General features: G+C 65.6%; 1 protein-coding gene across 1 annotated transcript in view; it reads left to right on the top strand.

The window, feature by feature from the left end:
• SBNO2 (strawberry notch homolog 2) overlaps positions 1-26,869 on the top strand; it is a 40,277-nt gene that overhangs the window by 7,130 nt on the left and 6,278 nt on the right. Inside the window, exons 2-17 of the mRNA XM_039838998.1 lie at positions 4,076-4,252; positions 8,730-8,806; positions 9,214-9,313; positions 18,452-18,613; positions 20,483-20,566; positions 20,833-20,929; positions 21,305-21,459; positions 21,564-21,697; positions 21,793-21,883; positions 21,976-22,119; positions 23,531-23,648; positions 24,042-24,147; positions 24,475-24,628; positions 25,473-25,649; positions 26,089-26,186; positions 26,806-26,867. Of these exons, the coding sequence (XP_039694932.1) occupies positions 4,148-4,252; positions 8,730-8,806; positions 9,214-9,313; positions 18,452-18,613; positions 20,483-20,566; positions 20,833-20,929; positions 21,305-21,459; positions 21,564-21,697; positions 21,793-21,883; positions 21,976-22,119; positions 23,531-23,648; positions 24,042-24,147; positions 24,475-24,628; positions 25,473-25,649; positions 26,089-26,186; positions 26,806-26,867 (1,864 nt within the window). The 5' untranslated portion in view covers positions 4,076-4,147. The remainder of the gene's footprint in view (positions 1-4,075; positions 4,253-8,729; positions 8,807-9,213; positions 9,314-18,451; positions 18,614-20,482; positions 20,567-20,832; positions 20,930-21,304; positions 21,460-21,563; positions 21,698-21,792; positions 21,884-21,975; positions 22,120-23,530; positions 23,649-24,041; positions 24,148-24,474; positions 24,629-25,472; positions 25,650-26,088; positions 26,187-26,805; positions 26,868-26,869) is intronic.

Raw genomic sequence — 26,869 nt, 5'->3', positions numbered from 1 at the left:
TGCCTCCATCTTGCCGTGGCCCCTCTCACCCACGTGACTGTCCAGCCCTCACTCCTATGAAGGCAGCGGTCCGCTCCAGCATGACCCGGTCTCCACCGATCCCACCTGCAGAGACCCCATTAACTGATGAGGGTCTGCTTGCAGGTCCCCGACAGATGTGAGTTTGAGGGACAGCTCCCTGCAGCACAGGGCCTTCTCCGAATCCCTGGTCTCCGCCACTCACCAGCTGGCATCCAGGCGTCTGCTGGCTCTTGGGTCCCGGATTCCTTGGCCCTGTGTCCCCCTTTTCCTGCCTTCTCCTGTGGTCCCACCCCAAGATCCCCAGCCTTAGTGGTCAGTAGATGAGGGGTGGGCCTCTGAGACTGAGGGAAACAGCCACTGCACCCCGAGGACCCTCACTTCCTTTGTCCTTGGGGAGCCTACTCATGGAGGTGGCTGTCCAGGCGCGTACCCCCTTGTGGGTCCCAGGTGAGCTAAGCTGTGCCCGCCAGCCCGGGCTGGCCCTCCGCGCGGGGCCAGGGCCCAGGACAGGCCAAAGGGTCTCGCCTACGCTGAGCTCTGGGGGCTGCCTCGGCCTGTGCAGGATGTCCCCGCTCCTGCCCTTCCAGGGCCCCGCACTGGGGACTGACCGCAGGCCGTCTCTGACCTGCGAGGTACAGAGGGGGCTCCCCCATCCACAAACGGCCCTCCACGGACGGCCCTTCCCCCAGACAGTCCTGTCAGCCAGGTCGGCCCAGCCAGGCCCCTGGAGTCACCAGGGCCTCTGCCCTAATAGTTGAGCCTCCAGGAGCCCCGGCCAGGCCCGCTCTGCTACCGTCCTGGTCTCAGCCTCAGTCGAGGGTAGCCGGAGAGGCTGTCCTGTACCCTGTGAGAGGCCAGCAGGTCCCTGCCACCTAGAGATGTGGTTCTGGGGGACAGCCTTGCCCTGTCTTGGCAGGACATGGATGTGATAGCAAACGGCTGGCTCCGTGTGTTAGGGGCTGAGCCGACAGCTCAGCGTGGGGTGAGGCCCTCAGCCTGTCCTGGGGCAGTCTGGGCGACGGAGGTTGGGGTGCGTCCCGGGTCAGGCTCTTCCAGCTCCCGGCCTCTCCCTACCTCTCACCCCGATGGTCCTGTCTGGGCGCCGGCCCCTTTGTTTTTGTCTCCCACGATGGCTCGTGCGACGGCCCTGTCTCAGGGGAAACTCCGCGAATGTGAATTACCATGCACTGCAGGCCCCCCTTGAGGGCACCTGCGTCCCGCCCGTCCCCAGATGTGCGTCTCTACGTGCTCCTGGGCCTGGCCTTCGGGCTGAGACCCCACCCAGTGCCCCCTGGGGTCATGCCAGGCAGCCGGAAGTGCCTGGGGGCATGGCACGTTCATGCTCTGGAGCTGGGGACTGTGGGGGTGCCGGGTAGCGAGGTGACGCTGGGCCTGGGCATCAGAGGAGGGGTCTCTGGGGGTGGGAGGATGGTGGTGGGTGCACGTCCGCCTCCTTGCCAGCCCCTGACCCACTACCTGTCTGTGGACGTGCCTGTTTTGGACACGCCATGTGAATGGAGTCGCGTGGCCTGTGTGTCCGGCGTCTCTCGCTGAGCGTCGTGTGTCCAGGGTCCATTCACGTCGTGGTGAGCATAGTGACTCTCTCCTTTTCATGGCTGAGTGACGCCCCCCCGTGTGGATGGGCACGTGTGTGTCTTTCACCCGCCTACACTCGGCGTTCCCACCCTCTGCCCGCAGACACCTGGGTGCAGGTTCGTGTGGACGCGAGTCTTCGTGTTTCCTGAGTGGGTGCCTAGGAGCAGAACTGCGAGATCTGTGGTGACCGTCTAGGCATTTGAGGAGCTGCTGGCTCCCAGGTGGCCACAATGCTGTATAATCGTGCCTGCCGCCTGTTGCGTTGGCCTTGACCCAGCTTCCCGGTGCCCAGTGCCCCGCCTGTCATGTGGCCATGTCGCCGTCCTCCCCCCACCCTCAGGTCCAGATCTTAATGCTCTGCCTGGTCAGAGAAGCCTTCTGGGACCCCCAAGTCCCCACGCCTGGCCCTGCATCTGAACAAGGAGGATGCCCAGGCCCCCAGGTCACAGCGCCTAGTTTCCGTCCCCCGGGGTCCTCCCCACAGGTGACAGGCCTCTCTCTGAAGGAAAGTGATGCGTGGACAGAGGCTGAGAATGCAGAGCCTGACCTGGAGCCGCCGCTCAGAAGGGCTCCCAGAGGGGGCTGTGGGCACGGCTGGCCCAGTCCTGGGCTGGGCCTGCTGCTGGGGGTCCCTGGACACAGTGTCCTGAGGACTGCCCAGGGTCCTGGGAGCCCCCACGGTCCCCCCACGGTCACGGTTGCGGGTTCTGACGGTGCTTTCTGGTGAGCTGCTGAGGCCTGGGCTGCAGAGCAGAGAAGCACCTGGGGTCAGCCTCACTCAGGGGCGTGCCCGCCCAGGGACAGTCCTGATGGGGTTTTTGGGGAAGGGGCGGGGTCACACGGACAGTCCTGAGCGGTCCCTGCAGAGGAGGGAAGGGACGAGAGCGAGCCGGCCAGCGCTCAGCTCCATGAGCTTTCTTCGTGGAGTAGAAGTGGTTCCTGGCCTCTTTCTGCCCAGGTGTTGGGGACAGACCTCCCTTGAGGGGTGTCCCCCAATCAAGGCACTTCCTGAGGCCTCGGTGAAGGCAGCAGTCGGTTATGTGGTAGTTTGCAGGGCCTGGTGGGCTGGTCGACACCCTGACCACTCGCTCTCCAGGTGAGCAAGCAGGCGGGGCTGAGGTGCCATAGCCACCCGCTCCCCAGCGCTGGCCTCTCGGGCCGTCGGCCTGACCCCAGGAGCGTGGTCAGGACTGGCCAAGTCCCGGTCGCAGAGACTTTCCCCGCCAGCCGCCAGCCTGGGTTTCGCCGAGGGCCTTGGGGAGCCTGGAGGGCGCAGGCAGGAGGTGGCCATGCCTCTGAGGGTCCAGGCCAGTGGGGGCCGTGGGAAGTGGCGTCCTGCCAGCAGGCAGCCCGGCGGCCGGGCTGACCGCGAGGCTGGAGCGGAGTGGACCGCAGGATGAGGGGCGCAAGCGCCCCCGCCCCCCGGGATTGCGCAAGCGGCTGCGCCTGTGATTACTGGAAGTCCAGAGTTTCTTCACTCGGGCTTGGCTGGGAGTGGCAGCCGCCTCCCCTTCCTGCCTCCCGGGTGATTAACTTCCCAGCGGCACCCACCGCCTTGGAGCCGGAGCCGGCTCTGTTCAGGGCCGCAGGGGGCGGGGCCCGGGTCGGGGGTGCTCCGTCACAGGTCACAGGGCAGATGGAAGTCGTGGGGTGCTGAGGTCAGCCCCTGTGGCTTTTCCCAGCCCTGAGGGACAGGACCGTTTTCAGTGGGGATGTTTTGTGTCCTTAGCCTGAACCAGGGCAGAGAGCTCCTCCCAGCCCAGCTCGCCCCTGTCCCCCCGGGACCCTCTGGCAGGCCTCTCCTGACTGCCGAGGGGCAGGGCTGGCCAGTTGAACTCTGCCTCCCAGCCAGACGAGCTCGGCGCAGAGCCAGGTGCCTGGAAGTCACCCCTCAGCCCTGCCGATCACACCAGGGTTCCCGGAGCTCATGGCTCTCTTTGTGGGTGTCAGGAGCACCCTCCTCCTGGGGCCCACGTTACGCTTTCTTCGGTGGGGGCAAGGGCCAGAGGTGCTGCTGTGATCAGTGGGAAGGAATGAGGTGGGGGTGGCTAGCCTCACTGAAGGGGCTGGCCTCATCCCCGGGCCCAGGCCCGTGTCCGTGTCTCCAGGAGCGGGAGGCTGGGCAGTGGATGGGGCCTTGTGTGGGCTTGCAGCATGGAGATAATTGGGGGTCCTGCCTGGGTGGCTGAGGGGGTCCCCCTTTGACAGCCCCAGGGGGAGGCCGAGAACCGAGGGGGACCCCCAGCAGCACTGCGATATTGGGTGCACCTCAGTGCACACCCCTCTACTAGGATGGGTTTGGGGTGACGTGTGTGGGGTCTGGTCCATGGGGTCCTGCCGGCTGAGCCAGAGCCTGGGGGGCCCTGACTGACTCCACTTCCGCTGTCCCGTGTCCCTGAGGAGGGGCTTCACCTGTCGGGGTCAGGGCGACCTCAGGACGCGCTGTCTCTCTCCCCAGGCCAGGATGCCTCCACCTCGGAGCAAGAAGCCCAGATAGACGCCCCTGCGGCCCGGGTTGAGGGGACTCCCGATGCTGGCAGTGGGGCCCGCCATGGACAGCGAGTTCCCGCAGCACGAGGTCCCGCCGGCCGGCAGCGTCCTCTACAGCCCGCCGCCCCTGCAGGGCCCGCTCCAGGTGAGTCTCGGCTCCGGGGTTGGCTTGGGGTGGCGGGAGCCCTCTGCCTTCACATTCCTCAACCACAGGCCACTAGGTGTCTTTTGCTAAGGCCACCACTGGCCCTCGGAGACCCGCCCTAGCTGCCGTCTTTACCCACGGGACCTCGGGGGCTGGGACGCCGGCGACAGATCGTGGCCGTTTATTTTTCTTCATTGTATTTTTGTTCGGTAACTTAATAGACTAGTTTTTTAAGCAGTTCTTGATTTGTAGGAAAAGCGTAGCGTTCCCATGGGCCCCTACCACACTCTCCCCGTTGTCAGCCTCTTGCCTTAACGAGTGAGTGAGCTACATTGTTGCAATGTGTTGCAATGATGAGCCAATACCGATACGTTGTCATCGATTCAAGTCCACCGTGGACCTGGGGGTTCTCCTTCCGTGTTGGACACTGCGGTTGGGACAAACATACGAGGACATGTATCCATAGTCACAGCATCATGCAGAGCAGTGTCCTGCCCCGAGGCCCTCTGTGCTCCGCCCGTGCACCCCCCCGCCCTGTACCCATGGGTTCTCCTGTGTCTGCAGCTTCGTCCTTTCCAGAACACCCTGTAGTTGGCCCCGTGTGTGCTTCAGGCTGGCTTCCCCCACTGGGTCACGAGCTCTTGAGGCTCCCCGGTCTTCTGAGGGCTCCGTAGCATGTCCTCTGAGCGCTGAGGGACGTGGCAGCCCCGGGTGGGCGTGTCCCTTTATCCATCCCCCAAAGGCCACCTCGGCTGCTCCCGTGTTTTGACAGCCGTAATGAGCATCACAGTAACAGAACCACCACGGGTGCCAGCCAGGCCCCACAGGTCACCCAGGCCCCGTGAGGAGAAGGTCCAGATGCTGCAGCAGGTCAGGCCCGGCACCCCATTTCCTGGGCGACAGCCAGGCTTTTCCGCTGCGGAGAGGGAACTTTCTTGGTGGGGAGGCTGGAGCTGCCAGGCAGCGGGAGAGCAGGTGGGGTCCGGGCGCCGGGGAACAGCTGAGAGCAGCAGGGACGGGCGGGCGGCAGGGCGGGCACAGGGAGCGAGAGTCCAGCTGGGGTTCAGGGGGCGGGGAAACGAGTCCCTGGGTCTGGCGGAGCTCAGGGTCAAATGTCGCACCCACCGGGGGGGCGCCAGGCCCGTGACCCAGCGTCAGAGAGGGCTGGGATGGTGTGGGTCCTGAACTGCCTCCCTGCCCAGCTGTGCCCATGCGGCGTCCTCGTGTGACAGGCACGGAGTCCCCGTGTGCACACAGTTGGCCTCAAACACTGGGCGGGGGCAACCCCGAGTCACGACTGTGGGGCCACCGCTGCTCAAAGCCTGGCCAACGCCTGCCGCGGGGTCCAGGCTGCCTCCTCGCCCCTTCCTGTTGAAGCTGTGTCCATGTGTCCCCAACCCTCCCAAACTTCCGTCCACGTCTCCTAGCTGACAGCCTCCCGTCCCCGTGGCGGTGTGTCCATCCCTGGGTCCCATTGTCCCCTCTGCAGGCTCAGAGCATGCTGGCCGTTTCTGTGGGCACAGGATCCCTCCTGAACGTCCCATAATTTGCTTAATTATTTCCCGAGTGGTGAGCCCCCGGGTGGCTCCAGCTTTCCACCGCTGTAAATAGCACACTGTCTTCCTCTCCCTTGAGAATGGTGCCTGGGATACCATTCCTGGGTCAGGGCACGCTCGCGACTCGCTGAGGACAGAGCCGTTCCTCAGGAAATGCCACGTCCCCTCTATGGTGACTCAGGAAGCTGGTCTTCGGCCAGGATGCAGACTCTAGGGACCTGAGGGACTCAGAGGCTGGAATCACAGAGGCGCGTTGGGCTACAGTAGGGGCCTGGTACGGGGGAGCTGCTGGCGGGTCCCGGCTTTGGCTCTGGGCAGTCGGAACCTGGCAGAGCTGACCGAGGCTAGGTGCCCGGCCCAGCCCTCTCGGGCCACTGGTGGCAGGGGTCGCCTTCAGGCCACACTGGGTCCATCCTGGGAGCAGCCCGTGCGCCTGCGGTGTGTGCGGTCGGTGCGGGCAGCTGTTCCTCCCTTCTCCTGGGGCTCTGTTGGGGGCCCCAGGCTCAGGAGGAGCCAGAGAGGAGTGGACGGGAATGCGGCTGGCCCAGGACCTCCAGTGTCGCTAATGTGGCCAGACTTAGCAAATAAAAACACGGCCACCCAATGAAATTGGTTTCTCGTCAACACAAATAATTTTTTACTCCGTGTGTCCCATGGAATACTTACGCTAAAAATTATTTGTCATTTATCAGAAATTCAAATTTCACAGGACGTCTGCGTTTCATCTGCCGTCCTAGCAAGGGTACCATCTTCCTACATCAGCTCCCAGGTGGCCTGGGCAGCTTCAGGCTAATGACCCAGGGCCTGCCCCTGCCCAGCAGAGTGCCAGCTTCCATCTCCAGGTGGAGAGTCCCCGGGCAAGCTCCGACTGGCTGGCCGGAGTCAGGTGTTTGTCTCTGAGCCTGGTGCATGCCAGGGGCCTGCCCTCCGAAGGTGGAGCCAGGCCTTTTGGCTGCCAGGGGGGAATCCAAGGAAGGCTCCGACTGGCTGGCCGCGGTGCCACCTCTGTGACTGGCAGCCTCGCTAGAGCCCCGTGCTGGGGCAAAGTCAGAGCGACCCCCAGCATCCCACCTACCCAGCTGAGGCCTTGAGATCCTCCAGGACATGGGGGTCCCCTGGCCCGGGAGCTCTGTGAGGGCTCCCCCAGGCCTGATCTGGGCATAGGCGGAGAAGGTCAGGAGAGTGAAGGGCCCCCTCGGTGCTCCCTACCCAGAGCCCCCAGGCCAGCTGCACCCTTTACGGGCCCACAGCATTGGTGCCCGTCCCCACGCGGCCTGGCCAAGGCGCTCTCCATGCGCCCCAAGACTGTGTACACGGGTCCCTCGAAGGACGCCGAGCACGGTCTGGAGTTGGAACTTGTAGAAGCGTCTGGCCTCGCGAAGTTCACGTCCCTCTCTGGAGCTGGACTCATGCGGGGCTGGAGCAGGGAAGCGACCCTGGACCAGGGCCCTGGGGAGACCCCAGCTCGCTCCATGGGCCATGGGGCGCGTCTTCCCCCGGAGATGTCCACGGCGGTCCCTCGTGCCAGCGGTGCCGCCGGCGTCTGTGCTGGCTCGAGGCCCTGCGCTTGTCTTTCCTCCGACTCTTTATTTTGATTTTTACTATTCTGCAGCCTGTGCAAAAACGGACGGCGGGCACAGCCCCCAGGGTCTCTGCCAGGCGGTGGCGTCTGGACACGCTTCTCTCTCCTCTCTTCCTTGTGCCTGGTTCTGGGGCCGGACATCTGGGCGCTGACAGGCCCTGTGGGGACCAGGGGTGGGGCACAGTGATGGAAAGTCACAGCCGCCTGCTCCCCTCGGCACAGAGGGGGCGCGGGACAGGGGTGCCGAGGCAGTTCTGGCCATCCGGACTGGTCCGGGCCAGCTCCGGGATGGGGTCTCAGAGAGGGAGGACATGGCGGCCTAGGGAGCTGCCGAGGGCAGGACCTGTGTGGGCGGGGGGGGTGGGAGGCTGCCGGCCGCCGGGCTCCCCTCCTGGACTTGCCATCCACCTGGTTAGGCAGAGACAGTGCCTGTGGCCAGCAGGCCTCTCCCCGGGGACAGCTGGGGGCCTCCCTGCTGGGGTCCTGCCATGGGCCCTGTTGCCAGTGGGGCTGTGGCCTCTTGTAGGGGAGGGGACTTCTGCCTTGGCCTGTGTATCAGGGGGACTTGCCACCTCTTTTCTGCATAGGGGCTTGAGTGTCCATGGTCCCGCACCCCCAAACTGCTTCTGTCAGGTCCAGTGCAGGGCCCCTCACGTTCCCACTGGTGTTCCCCGGAGCACGTCACCCAGAACCCCTGTCTGTGCTGGCTCTTGGGCCAGACAGGGCTGGCGGTGCTGAGAGCCCGCGGCCTGTGAGAGCTCCAGAAAGAGTAGCCCCCTGACCTGCCTGGCAGGGCTGGGCCGTGAGGGCCTGGCCGAAGCAGGGGCCAGTCCGCGGTGCTGGTGGGGGCCCCTCGCCCTGGCCTCGGCCACTGCCCCTCTGGGCCGTTCCCTCTGTCTGGGCTGGTGCACCTGTCCCTTACAGGACCTGCTCTGTATTGCTTTACGTCTGGTCCCATCCTTTGGTTTGTGAATGGGACTTAGGGGTCTCCAAGCAGGGCCCTGGGCCCCTGGCCTGGGTGTCAGAACCCTGGGTGGCCAGCAGTCCGGGCTCCCCCGGCCTCCAGGGACTCTGGGGCCATGCCCGCCTGTCGTCACCCTGCTGGTCCGACCCACGCACGTGTATCGGCCAAGACCTTTGCCTTCACTGCAGCCCCCGCGGGGGGGGGGTTCCCATGCACGTAGGGTAACTGAGGCATGGACTCCCAGGTGACCCCGTTGGGGGCCGGGGTGGGGTGCACCCTCCAACAGTGGAGCCCTGGCTCTGGGCCACTGGCAGCCCCCCGGAGCAGGCGGGGCCCCCCTGCCCCGCTGACCACCTCCGCACCATTGTGTCGCAGAACGCCATGCTGCAGTACCCCTGGTGGACAGCCTTCGCGTCCGCACCCTGCCCGGCCTTCTCCAGCGGGAGCCAGTGGTAAGTGCCTTGCCCAGCTCCGGCCAGCCCCGCCCTGCCAGGGGCCACGCCACCCACGGGGGCTCCATGGGTTCAGCAGGAATGAGCTCACAGCTGGGGAGCCTCGGTCCTCTGCTGAGGGGGGTGGGCCTGGCCTGGTTACTTAGGCTGAGACCCAGCAGGGGCGGCAGAGGTGGTGGCAGTAAGGGGCCGGGGGAAGCTCACTGAAGGGCGACACCCTGTCAGGGAGCCAGGGGGCCCCTTCCCGCAGAGGACGACAGGGAGCTGGGTTTTGTGGGGTGGGTAGGAGTTTGCGGACAGCAGCCGGGAGCCAGGCCAAGGAGTGGCTGTGCCCGGAGGCCTCCACGTGGGCTGGGGAGGGCAGTAGCCTATCGCTCCGTGACAGCTCACCTTCCTGTTCCCTCCAGCCAGTTTGGGAGCCCCGCCTCCTTCCAGCCCCGCGTGGACACCAGCTATGGCCCTGTGGCCGCCACCCCCAGCTTCCTGCCAAAGAGCGACTTCTCTCAGGTAGGAGACTCCAGTCCCAGCCGTCCCAGCCCATGGGGCCCTCCTGCCTCCTGGGGCAGCACCGCGGACCGCAGCCGGCCACAGGCTGCTTCTGAGGAATGGCGGGGCCCACGGCCCCAGCCTGAGCCTCGGTCTGCCCTCCGATGTGCGTGTGGAGGCGGCTTCACCGCGTCTAAAGCCGGGCAGGAGGTTGCGTGAGGGACGGCGGGCTGTCCCCTCGCCCGTTGCTGGTGCTCAGCGCCCACGCCCTGTGTGAGGTTGGGGCGACCCGTCTGAGCGCCTGGTTCGCTCTCCCCAACCTCAGCGTCTCCCTCTCTGGCGCCGCAGTGTCCAGGGGGAGGGTCCACAGGCCCCACGGCCCCTGCGCCAAAGCGAGACACGCCACAGTGAGTGTCTGTTTCCGAACCGGGAGACCATTGAAAGCGTGGCATATACCAGCTCATCCGCCTCCTCGGGGACACGGGTCAGCTCAGTCCCGCGACCTCACCCCCGGGATCTTCCCATGGCAGTCCCCCAAAGCCAAATTCCGCAAGACAAATCGTGGGAAGGGGGCCCCCGCACTCTGCCTGGGCACCCTCGGAAGTCCCAGACCCTCCTCCTGCGCGGTGCCTCCATCAGGTGGGACAGTTCTGCGGCCCGTCAGGGAGTGACAGGGCGGTAGGCGCTCAGCTCCCCCGCCTCAGTGTCCCCCTGTGACGGGGCAGTGGGCCGCCCTGTGACGAGGGGTGTAGCACGAAGCAGCCAGTTTGGACCCGTGGGACTCGCTCGAACCCGGACAGATCGTTCAGCAGCTCACGCCGCTGGAGCCGGCCATTCTCCACGGCGGGGGCCCCGGCGGGACTGGCCAGAGGGCTGGACCAAGGGCCGTGTCCCGGGGTCACTGGCGTGACTCTCAGAGGGGGGCCTCTTCGACGTAGGGTCTTCATGAGCTAAATGCAGAGGGGTGATGACCTGGGGTGTCCCAGCGGGCCTGAAACCCAGCAAGTTCCTAGAAGACAGAAGGGGGACACACGTCAGACAAGGCACGTGGCCACGGAGGCTGAGACCGGCCCTGCAGCCATGGCCAGGGACTCGGGGATCTGGAGAGGAAGGAGGAGCCTTGGGGAGCGAGCGGGTGTGGACCTGAGACACTGTGGCGGGGACATCTGCCCTCATGGCCACGGAGCATGTGTGTCTGCTGTGTAAGCCGCCCCTCGGTGACGCTTTGCGGTCGCCCAGGCAGCGGAGATGCGAGCGCAGGGTCCCCTGTTCCTTGGGCCGCCCCGGAGCCATCTGGCCCCGCGTCCCACAGGGTGAGGGTGGCGGTGTACGAGGTCGCTGGCCTTTCCAAGCGTGTTTGCAGTTTCTCCTTGGAGCCCGGCTCGCCAAGACGCCCTGTGCCTCTGCATGGCGTCCGCAGAAGCCCAGCCCGGCAGGGGTCAGCCTCCTGGGCGTCCCGGGCTGACACCCTCTCCGGTTCGCGGTGTCTTGGGGTGCTGGCCGGTGGCCTTGCGCCTGGCTTGGCTCCGCGGGGCCCCGATGAAGTTCCTTTCCATGCGTCTCAGGCACAGCTCCCACCTGCAGACTCATCTCCTGACTGACGCCGGTTCCCCAGCCGGGCGTCGTCACTCACCATGCGGGTCAAGGAACAGGCCCAGGGCACGCGATGTCCTGGCCCGCGGCAGCCCCCGCTCCCTCCAGTGTGCTCGGTCTGCCGAGAGCCCCTGGGGGTGCTGCTGCCACCCCTACAGCACCCGGAGGCTACGCGTCCGCCACGCCGTGCTTGCCGGATGCCTGCGGGACGCACCCTGGCCCACTCCCGGCCTCCCTGGCTGCGGCGCCTGGCCCTAGATCTCGGTTTTAAAGCAGCGGGATTGTCTTCCAAAGAAATCTCACCCCGTGTCGATTGACAGAAGGAGCCCAGACCGAGCCTGGCCTCCCAGGCCCTTCGCAGCCCAGCTCCGGCCCTCCAGGCCCACCCCTGCTCCTGATTCAGGCTCAGTGACTTCACTGTGGTGGCCAGCTCAGAGACAGCCCCAAAGACGTCTCTTCCGTGGTCCCAGGACCTGTGGACGTGTCACCTCACATGGCAGAAGGATTTCGTAGTTGGGATCGAGTCAAGACCCCTGAGATGAGGACAACTCTGGGTTCCTGGGGTGCCCAGGACCCCCACCGAGGCCTCTGGAGGAGACTTAGGGCCGAGCAGAGCCGAGCGCACCCCCGACCCTCAGGCACCGCGTGAAAGCCTGTTCGTGCCGCTCTGGGGGCTATGGATGTGGGAGCTGAGATAGCGCAGAAGAGTCCGCGTCTCAGAGTAGGGGTGTCAGAGACGCCCCGAAGACATGCCCACCCGGGGCCCGGGACCCCACGTGGCAGAGGGACTGTGCAAGTGGGACCGAGTCAAGGCCCCTGAGAGGGGATGACCCTGGGTTCCCAGGGGCCCAGTGTCCTCACGGGGTCCTCAGGAGAGGGAGGCGGGAAGGTCAGAGTCACAGGTGGACGCGGCTGTGCTGCCAGCTGTGACGAGGGGGAAGGGGCCGTGAGCCAGGGACATGGAGTCTCTGGAAGCTGGAAAAGGTCAGAGACGGTTCTCCCTGGAGCCTCAGGACGGCCCGGCCCTGCCCCTCCTGGTCACCCCCCGAGGCCTGCGCTGGACTGACGACCTCCCGAACTGCAAGGTAATAAACATGTTGTTTGAAGCAGGGAAGTTTGCGGCAGTTTATTGTGGCAGTGACGCACTGTGAGGCCCTGGCACACTCCAGAAGTGCCCCCTGCAGGTGTCGGGTCGGGAGGGGCCGGACTACAGAACCCAGCGCCGGCCCGGCGAGGACTGACGGAACTTGCGGCCTCCGTGCCCCTGGCAACGAGACCCGATCCCCGAATTTCCTGGCAGCCAAAGCAAAAAGAGAAAGGAGATGAGCCGTGTGGCTCCTGTTAATCTGCGAGGAGGAGGCTCGTTGCTAGTTCCCTGGGCGACGTGGGGCAGCTCCCGGATTGCCACCCCCACGTCCCCGGGCACTGCCTGCGGCCCGAGGCCTTCGCTCCTCCTCCCGTCCCCCACGCCGAGTCCTGGCGCTCCAGGAGTGGACCCAGGCCAGCACCATCCGTGCGGGGCCCCTGGTTCTCGGGTCCCAGGCTGGGGGCCCCAGCCTGTGAGACTGCTCTCCCGACGTGGTTCCCGTCACCGCGTTCCGCCCATTCCAGCGTGGGCGGGACATGTGCCCAGGGCTCTGAAAATTTAGCTTGGATACAGTTTTTTGTGCGTTTGAAGATTTTCACGACGCGACGGATTTGGAATATTTTGGGTTGACAGAAAAGTTGCGGAAACAGTAGCGAGAATTCCCAGCCGTCCTCCCTCACTCACCCCGCATCCCACACGTCGTCGTCCTGCACGGCCTCGGCCCATGCGTCCCAGGCAGACACGAGCCTGGTGCCACACTGGGGATGGAGCCAGGTGCCAGGTGGGCACCGAAGGCTCTGCAGAGTGCTGGTCTGGTCACATGGAGGGCCCTGTGTGGGCTTGCCTGGGCCCCATACTGAGGCTCAGGCCTGCGTTCATGGGTGTCTGTGCGTCTCATGGCCGATGAGGTTGACCTTGACTTCTAGTTGGGATGGTGTCTGTCGGGTCTGTCCACCATGTGCTGTCAGGCTGCTGCTCCCCCTCTTGTCCCGGGAGACGTGTGAGGTCATGCAGGTGTCCTGGCTGCTCGTGCTGGGGAGGAGTGGCCCTGTCATCTGCTGGTGGATGTCAGCTGCCACGATGGTGACCTTGGCACCCATCTGGCAGACACTTGTCCTCAGTGCCGTAGGGGTCAGCCGGCGTTCTGTAGGGAGGGCTACCTCCTCCCAGGGCTGTTGGGCCATCCGTTTCTGTCAGCCGCCTGGGCTCCTGGACTTTGGGCAGGTGCGTCACTGTTTGCTGCCCTGCGTCAGCTGTGGCGCTGGCCACTGCAGTGTCTGCTCGGGGTCCTGTGTTCCTGTGTCCCCGTTTGGAGTACTTCCTCCCTCGTAGCCACACAGGCCAGCTGGGCCCGCTCCCACGTCCCCTGCCCTGGCCTCCTCCTCAGGCTCTGCGTGGCACCGAGCCACCCAGGCTCCACGTTCCCGCTTGGTGACCTGGACAGCTTACACGCACGTGGGAGCTGCCACCATGGTGGGCCAAGCTCGGGGGTGTGGGCGTGCGGCTTGGCTTCCATTCTTTGTTTTTGAATAGGCGTAGGGTTCACGCGTCGTGCAGTGCGGTGGCTTCTGGCACTCTCACGGAGGCGGCCAGCAACATCTGTCTCGTGTCAGAGCCTGCCATCACCCATAGCGACCCCATCCCCGTCGTCCGTCACCCCCGCCCCCTCCCCAGCCCTGACACGCACCCACCCACTTCCTGTCTGTGGCATCCCTGCTCTAGACTTGTCACATCAGTGGAATCACACACCATGTGGCCTTGTGTGTCCGGCGTCTCTCATCGAGCGACGTGTGTTCACGGTCCGTCTACGTCACGGCGAGTGTCAGCACCTCCCCCCTTTTCATGGCCAAGCGACACTCCCGTGTGGACGGACACGTTCATCCACGGATGGACACGCGGGTTGTCCCCGTCTCGTGGCTGTCGTGCGTGGACAGGTTTCTGTGCAGACGCGTTTTCATCTGTCTTGGTGGGCGCCTAGCAGTGGCCCTGACTGCGGGGTCGTGTGGTGACTGTGGCCTTTGGAGGAGCTGCTCAGCGTGTTACAGAGACACCCGCTGCAGTTCTCTCTGGTGTGTTGGGGGCTCTGATTCCTCTGCGTCCTCGCCAGCACATGTCACTGTCGTCTGTGTGTGGCCGTCCTGCGGCTGTGCACTGTGTCTCACTAGTTGTGACCTGCATTGCGCTGGTGCTTGCAGGTGTTGAGTGTCTTTTCGTGGTCTTGTCTTACGTACGCCCGCAGTGGCCACAGCCTGGTGAGGTGTCTCACAGCAATACGTTCCCTTGTTGGGGTTTGTGTTGCTCCCCGCCCCCAGCCGTGGGGTTGAGACGGGGTGGGGGCTGCGATGTTGGGCTCATGATCCCTCATTCTCCAGACCCGGTGGGGCCCCCCCCAGTCCCTCCTCTGGCCTGTAGGGAGTGTTCTGTAAAACTGGCCTGTCCCCAGCCCGCCTGGTCCCGCCTCCGTGCTGGGGGAGGGAGCAGGGGCAGGGGAGGAGGGTCGGGGCTTTGGGGCACGGAGGCCCCTTGGCAGAGGCTTGTAGGGGAGGAGTATGGGGCAGGTCCCCAGGGGGAGGCACTCTGCGTTGGGGAGCCAGGGCCTGTGCCCAGCTGGGCCGCCCTGGAGAGTGCAGGGCCTGGGTCCAGACTGTGGAATCAGGGGCTGGGCTGGGAGGTGTGAGGTGCACTCAGTTTCCTCTGCGTCTCATTGGGGGGGCCTGTGCCCCCGAGTCTCTGTCACGGGCACCTGAGGAGCAGCGGTGAGAGGGCGGGTAGACCAGAGCCGTGCACCAGTGTCTGGGGAAACTGAGGCCAGGGCTGGGAGGCGCTGCTTGGATGTCCCGCCCGCCGCCCCCAGCACCTGCCGAGCAGCCGCCCGGGGCCGGGGCCGGGGCCGAAGGGCGCCCGGCCGGCAGGGTGCGACCTGCGGCGGCTGTTGACGCGGCTGTGGCTGGATTCCGCCCCGTACGGTAACTGTCCGCGCTGCCAGGAATCGCCCTGGCTTACCAGGCGGCATCATTTCCTGAAAGTCGAGGCCTTAGGGGAAGTAGGCGCCGCCGGTGACTAAACCAACATGCAAATGCAGCGGGGCTGAGTGCGAGCCGCCGCTCCGGTCATGCGGGAGCGCCCGCGCCTTCCAGGGGACCTGGCCACGCCATGTCCCAGCTGCGGCTCTGGCTGCAGCTCGCCGCGCTCCGCAAGGTAACCCCCCCCACCCCCTCCCACCTGGCCGGCAGGTCCGGCCTCCTGCGGGTGCGGGCCGGCAATCACCCGGCCCGGGAACCCGCCCCCCTCCCGGCCCCGGCTCCGTTGGCTCTGTTAGCAGTGACAGTGTCTGCAGGGCTCTCCTGAGCCGGAGCGGTGGGGACGATGGGGACGCGGGGCTCCCGAGATGGCTGGGGAGGTGCCGGGAAACGAAAGTGCTTGTGGGAGGCGGGAGGGGCCGTTTCTGCAGTCCCCGGTCCCTCCCCGGCCTGGGCCTCGGTGTCCTGGGACAGCTGGCAGAGTCGCCTAGGCGTGGGGGGGTTGTGGGGGCGCAGTTTGCGGTGGCTCTGATTGACAGGAATGAGTCTCTGTCCCGACTCAGTTCCCCATGGACCCAGGCAGGCGTCCAGCTACTGCCTAGGGGCGGGGGAGGGGACCCCCGAGGAGCTGTCTGGAGGGCATTTCTGGGGTCAGCTTTGGCCAGGAGGGGGTGCTGAGCAGCCCCCCTAGGCCCAGAGCCAGGTGGGGGGTGGGGCCTCCTTCCCTGTCCTGTCCTGCTGGGCTGTGGCTGTGGCAGGCGCTCACCTGGTCCAGGGTTCCCAAAACGCTCAGGCAAGCTCAGTAGGTGACCCCATGCCCTCCTCGTCCCCTAGAACTGTGGGGTAACCAGTGCTCCCTCCCCACTCGGGCTGCGCTGGAAGGAGCCTGCCGGGCCCAGGTTTGGGGGAGCGGGTTCTGCAGGTGGGGCCCAAGGAGAGTGGTCCAGGGTTTGGGTGATCTCGAAGGTCTCCTGTGGCTGCCAAGTGTCAGTCCCCATACAGGCAGATGGGCGCCCACATTGGAGGAGGTCCCATCTTGCCCTCATCAGCTTCCCACTCTGCACAGGGCATGGAGTGGGGGATGGGGGGGACCAACAGGGGCCCTACTTCCCTGACCCCTGGCGACCCGCGTGAGGCCCCACCCCCCTCGATGCTGGCCTGGCGTCTGGAGGCAGGTCCAGGGGTGGGCGAGAGCCTCCGCTTCTGCTACAGACTGCGTTAGAACAGTTTCAGGTTCACAAAGTCACTGCAACCTGCAGATCCCTGTGTCCCCCGCCCAGTCCCCTGGTCCCACACTCCGGCAGTGCGGAACTTTTGTCCCAGCTGATGAGCCAGGACCGAGAGGTCACCAACAACCAAAGTCTACATTTACCCCACGTCCTGTTTCCCCTGAGGCCCCTCAGCCGCGGGGGGGCCCCATCAAGATGGCATGTGACACTCCGTCGTCACGCCCCCTCGGGTCCCTCCCGCTGACACGGTTTCCCACCCCTCCTGTGTGACGCCCTGGGCCATCCTGTCCTGCAGGACGTCCCCAGTCTGGGTTTTTTGGAGTTTCCTCATAATGGTACTGAGTGTGCCCTGCTCATCTACCATGTCAGAGTCCCTGCGGTCCCCACGGCTCCCCACAGCTGAAGGTGACCCTCATCTCCCGGCCAGGGTGCTGGTCAGGCATCTCCACTGGGAAGTCTCTCACACTGTCCTTGGAGAAGTCACTGCATGCAGCCCACACGGAGGGAGGGGTCCTTTGCATACTGCATTTGCCAGGGCCATCCCCCGTCCTTTGCCCCCAGGCCCTGCCCACCAGTCAGGGACCATTTGGCCTTCAGGAAGCAGGGTCACCTCTCCGGGCCCAAGAGCTGGCATCACTCTGATCAGGCTGGGGCTGCACCCACCGGGAGGGTGGTGCTCAGATGTGGCCGCCCCCACCTGCACCTATAGCCCACCTCGCCAGCCTGCCAGGGTCTGTGGGGCCTCTGCCCATCGCGGGGACAGGGTGGCCGGCTTCCGTAGGCAGGCCTTTCTGGCGTGGTCCACCAGGCTCGGGCTGGGCCACCTCTGACCTTAGCTGCCCAGGGAGGTGTAGAGCCCAGAAGCGGTCCCAGAGGGCAGAGGGCAGGCCACCTTGGTCGCCCCCAGGACGGCTGTGCCCTGTCCTGGACGTGGGGACTTTGTAAACCCTCCCGGCTGCACAGCGTGGCCAGCTGGAGGGCGGGGGAGTCCTGCTGCTCTGAGCCCTCGCCCTGCACACGTGAGCAGCCCACCCTGTGGCTTCTCGTGCACATAAGTGGCTAGGGTTCCTGGGGCGGTGGGAGGGCCCAGTCAAGGCCCCCAGTTGACACCAGCTGACGTGGCCGAGGGTAGGCTTTCCTGCACATCCCCGGGACCGATGTCACCCAGCAGACAGGCAGACTGAGGTTCCCGAGGCCAGCTGTCCCAGGGCGGCTATTGGGGGGTCCCCATCTGCATCCCTGCTCCACCTCTTCCCTTGGGGCCCTGCCTCGTCATGGGACTGTGCGTGCACTTGCGTCTGAGTTGGACCTTTGGGGAGGCTGGAGGTGTCTCCTGCAGCACCCCCACACCCAGGGGTACAGTCTGGTTCTGATGGATCTGGGGCAGGGGCGGGCATAGAAACGGCCCTGCAGTGGCCTCAGGGACCGTTCTCGGCTGTGGTCTGGTGGGTGCGTGGTGGGGGCTCCAGGCCCAGATGTCCCCTTCCTCACGCGTGCACCTGGCTGAGCCCCAGGGCCCCAAGACCCCCATTGATCAGCCTGTCCTGGTCTCTCCCGCTGGTCAGCGGGTCCCAGCCTGCCCCTAGCCATGGCCCTACAGTGCCCCGCGCAGGCCGGGACATGTGAGTGGTGCTCTGGGTCTGGGGGTCCAGGCAGCTCTGCTGGCTCCCGACCTGGTCCTTGGAGGGGCTTAGGGAGGCGGCAGGGCCTGCACCCTCCCCAGAATCCGGGTCCCTGGCCGCAAAGCGGGCACCCACTGCCCTCTCCAGGTGTGTCTGGCTGGGGGCTCACTCCTCACCAGGCCAGAGCCCCTCGGGGCTGGGCCCCACCTGTCCCGTGTCCAGTGCAGGTCGGGCACACACAGGCGTCAGCGTCCCTGACCGAGGGGTGCAGGCAGCGTGGTCCCCGGCACTGTGCCTTGTTGTGCTTTAGATTCAGGTGATAAACTGTGTGCAGCCCCGTGCAGCAGGCCCCTTTGAAGGTGTCAGGCCCCCCGAGTCCTGACAACCCCACGCTGGCACCTCTTCCTCCATGGGGACGGGCCAGGGAAGGCTCAGGGTGCCCTCTCCCAGTGTCACCTCAGAGGTCTCCTCAGTGCAGCCCGTGGGGTCTGACTTCTCCACGAGCACGTTTCCAGGGTTCGTCCGCGTGGTAGCGTGTCGGCGCCTTGTTCCTCACGTGGCTGGGTCCCCCGTGCGCCCGGCCACGCCCTCAGCCCCCCGTCTTCCAGGAGCCCTCGTACGTCGATGACCTGTCCAACGCCTCCATCTTCTCCTCGTCCCTGGACTCCCTGTCAGACATCGTGGACACGTCCGACTTCCTGCCGGCCGACAGGCTCAGCCAGGTGCCCACCATCTGGGACGTGAGCACCGGGCCTCCCGCCCACAACAAGGTCAGTGCCCTGTCCGTGGCTATGGGGCCCCTCACCCCCATCTACATAACTCCCGTCACAGCTGGGTACCCCACTGCCTCCTCTGTGCTGGGCCTGCTGGGGAGACAGGCATCCCCAGAAAACGTCAGATGTTATTTCTGCTACTAGTTCTCACCCAGGGTGGTCTTGCCCCCAGCGGACACTGGGGATGACTGTGGTTGTCACGACTGGGGGGCTCCCAGCATGGTGGGGTGGGGGCTAGGGATGTGGCTTCCCCCGCCATAATGCACAGGGGGCCCCTCAGAGAGCGACCCGGGCCTGACGTCAGCTGTGCCGAGCGGGGGGGACACTGGATTAGAGAAGTAAAGTCACGTGATAGTACAGAGATGGTGCGTGGGGAGGGTCCCGCTGCAGAGGCTGCGTTTGGGTTAAGGGCTGGAGGAGGTGACGTCGGCCAGGCCAGGTGGCAGGAACAGCTCGTGCAAAGACTCTGTGACAGGAAGTAGCCTAGCGGGCCCCAGCATGAGCAGCAGGCTGTGTACTTGGCCAGGTGGGAGCCAGGAGGGTGAGATGAGGCTAGCCCACAGGGGTCACAGGTGACCAGGGTCCCCAGGTATGCCAGGCCCCGACTCCTGTATGTGCCCAGGACCAGGCTGTGGTGGCATCCAGTGCCGGAGGCAGGGCTGGCTGGGCCTTTCTGGGTTGGAAGGTGGCTGTGTCCAAGTGGCTTCTTATATCTAGTGGCTGGGCAGGGCCCTCAGCGCCCACGGGGGGCTCACGCTGGTGGACGTGGATGGCACACGCCGCCTGGCCCTTCAGGGTCCTCAGTGTCCTTGGGCCCCACAGGCCCACAGGAAGTGTCTGCACCCGGACAGTGGAGCAGATGGAACTGGGAGGCGCACAGTCCAGCTTGGGGTCGGCAGGGGGACAGGAAGTGTCCCGGCAGCCCAGCGAGATTCCTTGCCCTTGGCAGCCTCAGCGGGCGACCCAGTGACCCAGGCCAGTCCCCATGTCTGGGTGCAGGAGCCCAATGGGACAGAGCCATCACCCACGCCTCATGGCCTTCTGGCGACTCCCAGTCCTCGGGAGGAGGGAAGCGGGGCAGCTGAAACCCGACGCTGGGAGCCCGGCCTGGGCTTTCAGGAACCTGGCCCAGGCTGTCCATTTTTGCTAATTAAAAAAAAAAACGGGCGCGGAACTCGCGTGCAGGCTCCTGGCCTCGCCGCACCTCACTTCCGCTTATCTTCCCGTTAAAAACCCTGGACACGCGCTCGGCCCTGGGAGACAGCCGGACTCGTGGCAGTCAAGTCGGCTATAACGTGGCCGAATCCCGTAGTGACCCTTGTCCCCCGAGGCCGTAAATGCACTGTGCTCCAGGACACCCAGCACTCCCGGCCATCGGTCTCCCGGTGCGGGTCCCGTGGGGCTGAGGAGGCTGAGGACGGCCACACCTGACCTTCGTGATTTGTACTTAAGAGCGAGGACATTTGGAAATGCACAGAGCCGGGTGTGGACCACCCATGCTGTGCCCTGCGCTCACTCACAGCCTGCGTCCAGGGCGCTCTCCCTGAGGCTGGGCAGGGTGAGGTCCAGGGTGACAGCCCCAGTGGCTTTGGGTCTCCTGTGCCAGCCCATCCATCCTGCCAGTCCTCGGGCCCCCGGATGAGACTCGTGGGCAGTTAGTCTCCCCAGGGTGGGACTGTGCTCTGGGACCTTCTCACGAGGGTGGTCCAGCCAGCTGGAGGCCCCGCCCCCACGGGCCACCTGTACACCAAGTGCTGGCAGCCAGCTTTGGGGAGATGAGGCAGGAGGGTGGCCTGTGGAGGTGCTGCCCCTACTCGGTGGCCTGCAGGCAGGCTCATGTTACTCTGCGCTCCATCTCCCTTCTAGTTGGTCCTGTCTAGCGATCCGTTTTCAGGCCTCGAGGACCCCGCATCCTCCCTCCCCAGCACCCCACTTCTCATCAGCTACCAGGTGAGCTGGGCCTCTCCTGGGATCAGGAGGCACCTGCTGCATGTTGGACCCTGGGTCCGCTTAGAAGCAGGGTCTGCCCCTTTTATAGGTGGGGAAATGGGTTCTGGGAGGTACCGTGTTGCGGCAGGGGCGGGGAACGGTCAGGCTCCCCCATCCCCGACCGCCCCCACACTGGGCTGGCTGGGGACCAGGCCCCTGCCCCTGGGGGAAGGCTAGCAGTGCCGGGGGACAGGACTGCCCCCACCATGAGACTGCCGGCCCTTCAGTCTCAGAGTCAGCCCGAGGAGGAGGACGAGGCGGAGGAGGACGAGTCGGAGGAGCTAGGCCACACGGAAGTCTACGCGGACTACGTGCCATCCAAGTGTGAGTGCCGCTCCTGCCCCTGCCCCTGCCCCTGCATGCCCGGGGATCCCCAGACCACAGGCCGCAGACCCGCACAGCCCCGCCCGGCCTCTGGGCTCCTGCAGGGGGCGCAGCCCCTGGTTCCTTGGAGCAGCACAGATGGGCGGGGAGGGGCAGTTCGGTCACCGTGGTCTGGCTGTAACCGCACCGTGCACAGACCAGAGGTAGCCGCGGGTGATGGAAAGTAAGCCGCCTCCCTGCCCAGCGAGGGGGCCTGCCTACCCCCCCTTCCCTGCTCTGGCCCTCACCCTTCTTCAAGGGTCCCCGTCTGCATCCTGGTCCCTCTCCCTGAGGCCCTGGCCATGTCCCTGACCTGCCCTGGCCACACCCCTGCAGCCAAGATTGGGAAGCAGCACCCTGACCGCGTGGTGGAGACCAGCACACTGTCCAGCGTCCCGCCCCCGGACATCACTTACACCCTCGCCCTGCCTGTCTCGGACAGCGGGGTCCTGTCCGCCCTGCAGCTGGAGGCCATCACCTACGCCTGCCAGGTGACACCGGTGTCTCCCACACGACCCCGTCCCACGTGGGGGGATCTCGGTACTCGCCCGACTCCGTCCCATGTGGGAGTCCTGACCGCTGTCCCCGCCCGCAGCAACACGAGGTCCTACTCCCCGGTGGACAGCGTGCGGGCTTCCTCATCGGCGACGGCGCAGGTGTGGGCAAGGGGCGCACAGTGGCCGGCATCATCCTGGAGAACTACCTGCGGGGCCGCAAGAAGTCCCTATGGTGAGCGCCCCCTCCAACACCCCCCACCACCGCACGTGGGACAGGCGGGGCCTGCGTGGGAGTGGGCCCTGACACCCACCGGCTGCACCCCGCAGGTTCAGCGTCTCCAACGACCTCAAGTATGACGCGGAGCGCGACCTGCGGGATATCGACGCCTCCAGCATCGCCGTGCATGCGCTGAATAAGGTGGGTGCATCGCCCCATCCACCACCTGATGTGGGGGGCGGCCCTGCCCACCGCGCCTTTGCATGCGCACCCACATCCACCCCTCTTCCCAGATCAAGTATGGCGACAACACTACCTCAGAGGGCGTCTTATTCGCCACCTACTCCGCCCTGATCGGGGAGAGCCAGGCCGGCGGGCAGCACCGCACACGCATCCGCCAGATCCTCGAGTGGTGCGGGTCGGCCTTCGACGGTGTCGTATCCTGGCTGGCCGGGGGGCGGGGCCGAGGGGAGCAGCCTGGGATGTCGCCAGGTGCGGAGGATCTTGTGTGTCCCGGCACTGCCTGGGCGGGGGCTCCTTCAGTGACTACTGCCGGCGAGCCTCGACGTCTGGCTCGGCCACCCAGCTCCAGCTGGCCAGACTTTGGGTGGCGTCTGGTGGCGGGAAAGTGTGGACTGGCGGTGCCGTGGGGCACAGAAGCCCTTGCTCGCTCACAGAAGTCCTGCCACCCAGGATTGGGGTGCCACCTTAGCTTTTTGTCTCGGAGCTTGGACAGCTTTGCTGCCTCCAGCCTGTAGGAGAGTGAGGTGTAGGAGGCGGACAGCTTCGCCCGCCTCCGCAAACCCCCTCAGCCCGGCTCTGGGCCCCGCGGGGCAGCAGGTGGGAGGTCCCGCAGAGGCCGCCCCCCAGTCCAGAGGAGCTGGCTGGGCTGGCCTGGCACTGATGGTGCTCTGGGCGTCCTATGGGGAGCTCACCCTTGAGCGCCGCCCCCTAGGTTGTCTCCTGTGCGCCAACTCCCATCACCATTCCCACTCAGCCCGGGCGGGCGCGCTCTGTCCCACACGCCCCGCTTCTGCCACCGCCCTGACGTGGCCACCCTCCGATCACAGGGACGCGCCCCACCACCCCTTCTCACCGTGTCCTCGGGGCCATCCCCGGAAGTGGCATCGCCCACTGTAGTGCAGAGACAAGAGGGCCGTGGGCCCTGTGTCCTTTCTGGGCGAGGGTATAGATTTACTGGTTAGACACCTGCTTTAGCGCAGCCCACCTCCTGTGAGCAAGGACAAGCGAGGCGGAGTGACACCGCGCACAGCCTGGGGAAAGCGGTCGTGGGGACGCACAGCACGTCCCACCCAGGGCCTGCGTGCTCAGCACCCAGCTCTTTCTCCTGGCTCCTGCGGATCCCGTCAGCCCTGCACGCGTAGCACGCGCGTGTGGACGCACCTCGTTTTTAAAATGGGCCCATGGCAGGCGTACTTGCCCGTCCGTTTCTATTTAAAATATTGAGATCTTTATGTATCTTACTGGTTTTTTTTAGTATTTTTTTTAAAGGGGACCCATGTCGACTTGTGAGAAATCGTACAGAGAGACCCCAGCTCCCAAGGGAGTAGTCACGGCCACCCTTTTTATTCAGAGGCCTCTTTACCTCATGCTCCTCAGTGTACGGCTTCGTCTGTAAGATGTCCGTGCTGTCACGTGCCACGTTTCTGCAGTCACCTCGGGGCCTAGAGGCTATTTCCCACTCACCCTAGTGGCTGTGCAAACCCCAAGGCTCCCACCTGTGGTCAGACAACCCCGCCCCCAGCGCCTCGCTAAACCCCCCCAACCAGGAAAGGGCAGGCTGGGGCAGCTGCCTTCCAGACAGTCCTTAACGCACGGCCACCCCAGATCGTGTTTGACGAGTGCCACAAAGCCAAGAACGCCAGCTGCACCAAGATGGGCCGGGCCGTGCTGGACCTGCAGAACAAGCTGCCTCTGGCCCGGGTGGTCTATGCCAGCGCCACTGGTGAGGGACAGTGGCGGGCGGGGGCGGGCCCGCGCGCACGCGTCGGCATCCGATAGTGGTGCTCGGCCCCGGGCACTGTGCCATCGGTTGCCCTTCCCCTCTGTAGCTCTGCTGCTGGGGGGCCCTCACAGCCTGGCCCCGTGGCGAGGCTGCTCCCCAGGGCAGCAGAGCCTTGCGTAGCTCCTCAGATGCCAGCTGTGCTCAGGGCCTCCCCTCTGCCAGCTGGCTCCGATGCCCGCCCCGCAGCATCCCATCCCTGGCTGTGTGCACTCTCCTCCTGGGGACCCTCAGCTCCCGGCACGTGATCCTTGGTTCATTTCCGGGGCTGTGTCCACAGCCCCCTGCCCTTGCTGGGTTGGAGGAGCCAACAGCGACCCCCGCCCCACCCCCCAGGTGCCTCCGAGCCCCGAAACATGATCTACATGAACCGCCTGGGCATCTGGGGCGAGGGCACGCCCTTCCGGACCTTCGAGGAGTTTCTGCATGCCGTCGAGAAGAGGTGCGTGCCCTCCTGCCGGGATGGAGATGGGGGGGGGCCTGCAGGCGCCCGGTCGTCACATGCCGCGACCCGGATCGCTGTGGCCGTGGTGCGCCCATGCCGCACCGGCCCTCGCTCTGCCCGCAGCCAGAGGGGCCTAAACCGCAAGCCCTGCCCTTCCTCTGCCAGCACTCCCATGCCATCGCTGTGGGAAGGGCCCCTCTCCGCTCCTGCACCCCGCCCCCCTCAGTGCGGGCCTTTGCACCCCACCCTCACCCTCCAGGGCTCAGCCCCTGCACCAGCCGTCCTGGGACCCGGGGGTGCTCAGGCAGCCCTCTCCCTCTGCAGGGGCGTGGGCGCCATGGAGATCGTGGCCATGGACATGAAGGTCAGCGGCATGTACATCGCCCGCCAGCTCAGCTTCAGCGGTGTCACCTTCCGCGTCGAGGAGATCCCGCTGGACCCGGCCTTCGAGCGGGTCTACAACCGTGCGGCCCTGCTGGTGAGCCGGCCGCGCCTCCACCTGGGGGACACGTGGCGCCCCACCCTGCAGAACCGGGCAGTGCTGTCAGCATCTGTCTTAGGGGCTTGTCAGGTCGCAGAGGGAGGAGCAGCCGGCCCACTGGCCGGAGTCAGCTGGGATGCTTACGTGATCGTAGCTGTGGGAGCACATGGCTGGCCACTGCCTGCCCCCCACGGCACAAGCACTTGCCCCAGGCTGGTTTCCGTATCCACGTCTCTGTGCACTGTGGCTTGGCCTGTCCCCACTGTCTCCTCCACGTGCAGATGGGTTCCTCATCCTCAACGTCAGGTCGCATCCGCCTGGGACAAGCCCTCAGCGTTGGCCCTGCCTGTGCCTTAGCCTTAGCTCAAACCGAGACAGGGTCCCGCTTGGTACAGCTGACTGGGGCCAGGTCGTTCTGTGGGGCATCCTGTGGGGCGTCCTGGGCTTGTGGGCTGAGCGGCCTCACTGTTGCCCCAGCTGGATGCCAGGAACCCCCAATGTGACAAACACAGAGGTCCCAGACACCGCCCGGTGTCGCCTGGGGGCAGGACCACCCTGAAATGTCAAGAATGGAGTGACTGCTGGCAGGAGTCCCTCCAGGTGTCCCTGCCCCTTCCTGACATTGTGGCCAACCAGCCCTGTGCCTGGCAGCCGAGCCACCCTCACTGCGACCTTGCAGGCACCGCCTGTCTAAGTTTTTTAACCTTTCCAACTATTCGGGGGTCTGCAGAGCCTCCGTGTCGTCCTGCGGATGACCCCCCCACCCCGCCCTGTGCTCCAGCGGGCTGGGCCAGGGCAGCCGGGCAGTGGCGAACCTGGCGGCATGTGGCTGTCATTGCAGTGGGCCGAGGCCCTGGGCGTGTTCCAGCAGGCGGCCGACTGGATCGGCCTGGAGTCCCGCAAGTCGCTGTGGGGTCAGTTCTGGTCGGCCCACCAGCGCTTCTTCAAGTACCTGTGCATCGCCGCCAAGGTGCGCCGGCTGGTGGAGCTGGCGCAGGAGGAGCTGGCCCGGGACAAGGTGGGTGGGCGCAGGCGGCACCCAGGACCCCGTCCCTCTGCCCGAGGGGCCGACTGGCACCGACGTCCATCTCACAATCGCACCCGAGACCGAGCGTGGCTGGGCTGAGCCCCAGAGGGTGGGTGGGCATGGAGAGCTGAGGTCTACAAGGTCCGTCCTGCCTGCGCAAGCTCCCTGTAGCGGGTGGCCGGCACCGCCTTGCCCCGGGCTCTCGGGTCCCCGCTGGCCAGGCGGGTCCCCAGGAGACCAGGGTGGACAGTAGTCGGGGGTCAGGTGAGCCAATGCCGGCTGCCATATGGGGTTCCCAGGTGGGTTCAAGTGGGTCTGGGGCCCGGTGGTCACTGGGACACAACAGGAGGGGGAAACTGAGGCAGACTGGTTTGTGGCCCAGGGGCTGTGGGCAGGGACCCCAGCGCCCACTCATGTCCCGCCCCCACAGTGCGTGGTCATCGGGCTGCAGTCCACAGGAGAGGCACGGACGCGGGAGGTGCTGGATGAAAAGGATGGCCAGCTCGACTGCTTCGTTTCGGCCGCAGAGTAAGTGGCACCGCTGGGGGCGCAGCAGGACGGCCACCCAGGAGCCCGGGCTCTGCTCGCTGAGTCCTGTCCTCTGAGACCTCAGGCCCAGCTCAGCCGCAAAACCGTGGGACTCACAGGGTGTCAGCGGAGGGTCCCAGGATTTTAGAACGAGGCTTCCAGGAGCCCCTGCCCCACGTGCGCTAGGTTGTTTTAAGGAGGAGGACTTGGAATGTAGGGCCTCACCTTCGGGGTCCCCAAAGCCCCTGGCCTCTCTTCCTAGCCCACAGTGAGCACAGGTCCTAGCGAGTGGCACCCCTCATCCTGGCTGCTCTTCTCCAGGAAGTCTCCAGCCCCTCACACTGCCACCACCTCCCCCTCAGCCTCCTTGTCCTGGAAGCCACCACATGTGGCCACCCCCTTGTCCTTCAAAGGTGGTTGGTCCCACCCAGAGGCCCCACCCCACGTCGTCCATTGCAGCAAAACTGCGTCCCCCGCAGCCACGGGCTCCCCGACTGTGGGTCGAGACCCTGCCGCAGAATGCTCAGATGTCCTCACACACGGACCCAGGCCCCTTCGGTCACCTGGCCGATAGCACACCCGCTTCATAGTTACGATGAATCCTGCATCTCACTTTCAGAGGCGTCTTTCTGTCGCTAATTCAGAAGCACTTTCCTTCAACCAAAAGAAAGCGAGACAGAGGG

Source organism: Pteropus medius, unplaced genomic scaffold, assembly GCF_902729225.1.
Source record: "Pteropus medius unplaced genomic scaffold, Ma_sr-lr_union100, whole genome shotgun sequence".
Taxonomy (NCBI): domain Eukaryota; kingdom Metazoa; phylum Chordata; class Mammalia; order Chiroptera; family Pteropodidae; genus Pteropus; species Pteropus medius.
This window is presented reverse-complemented; position numbering and strand designations above follow the sequence as displayed.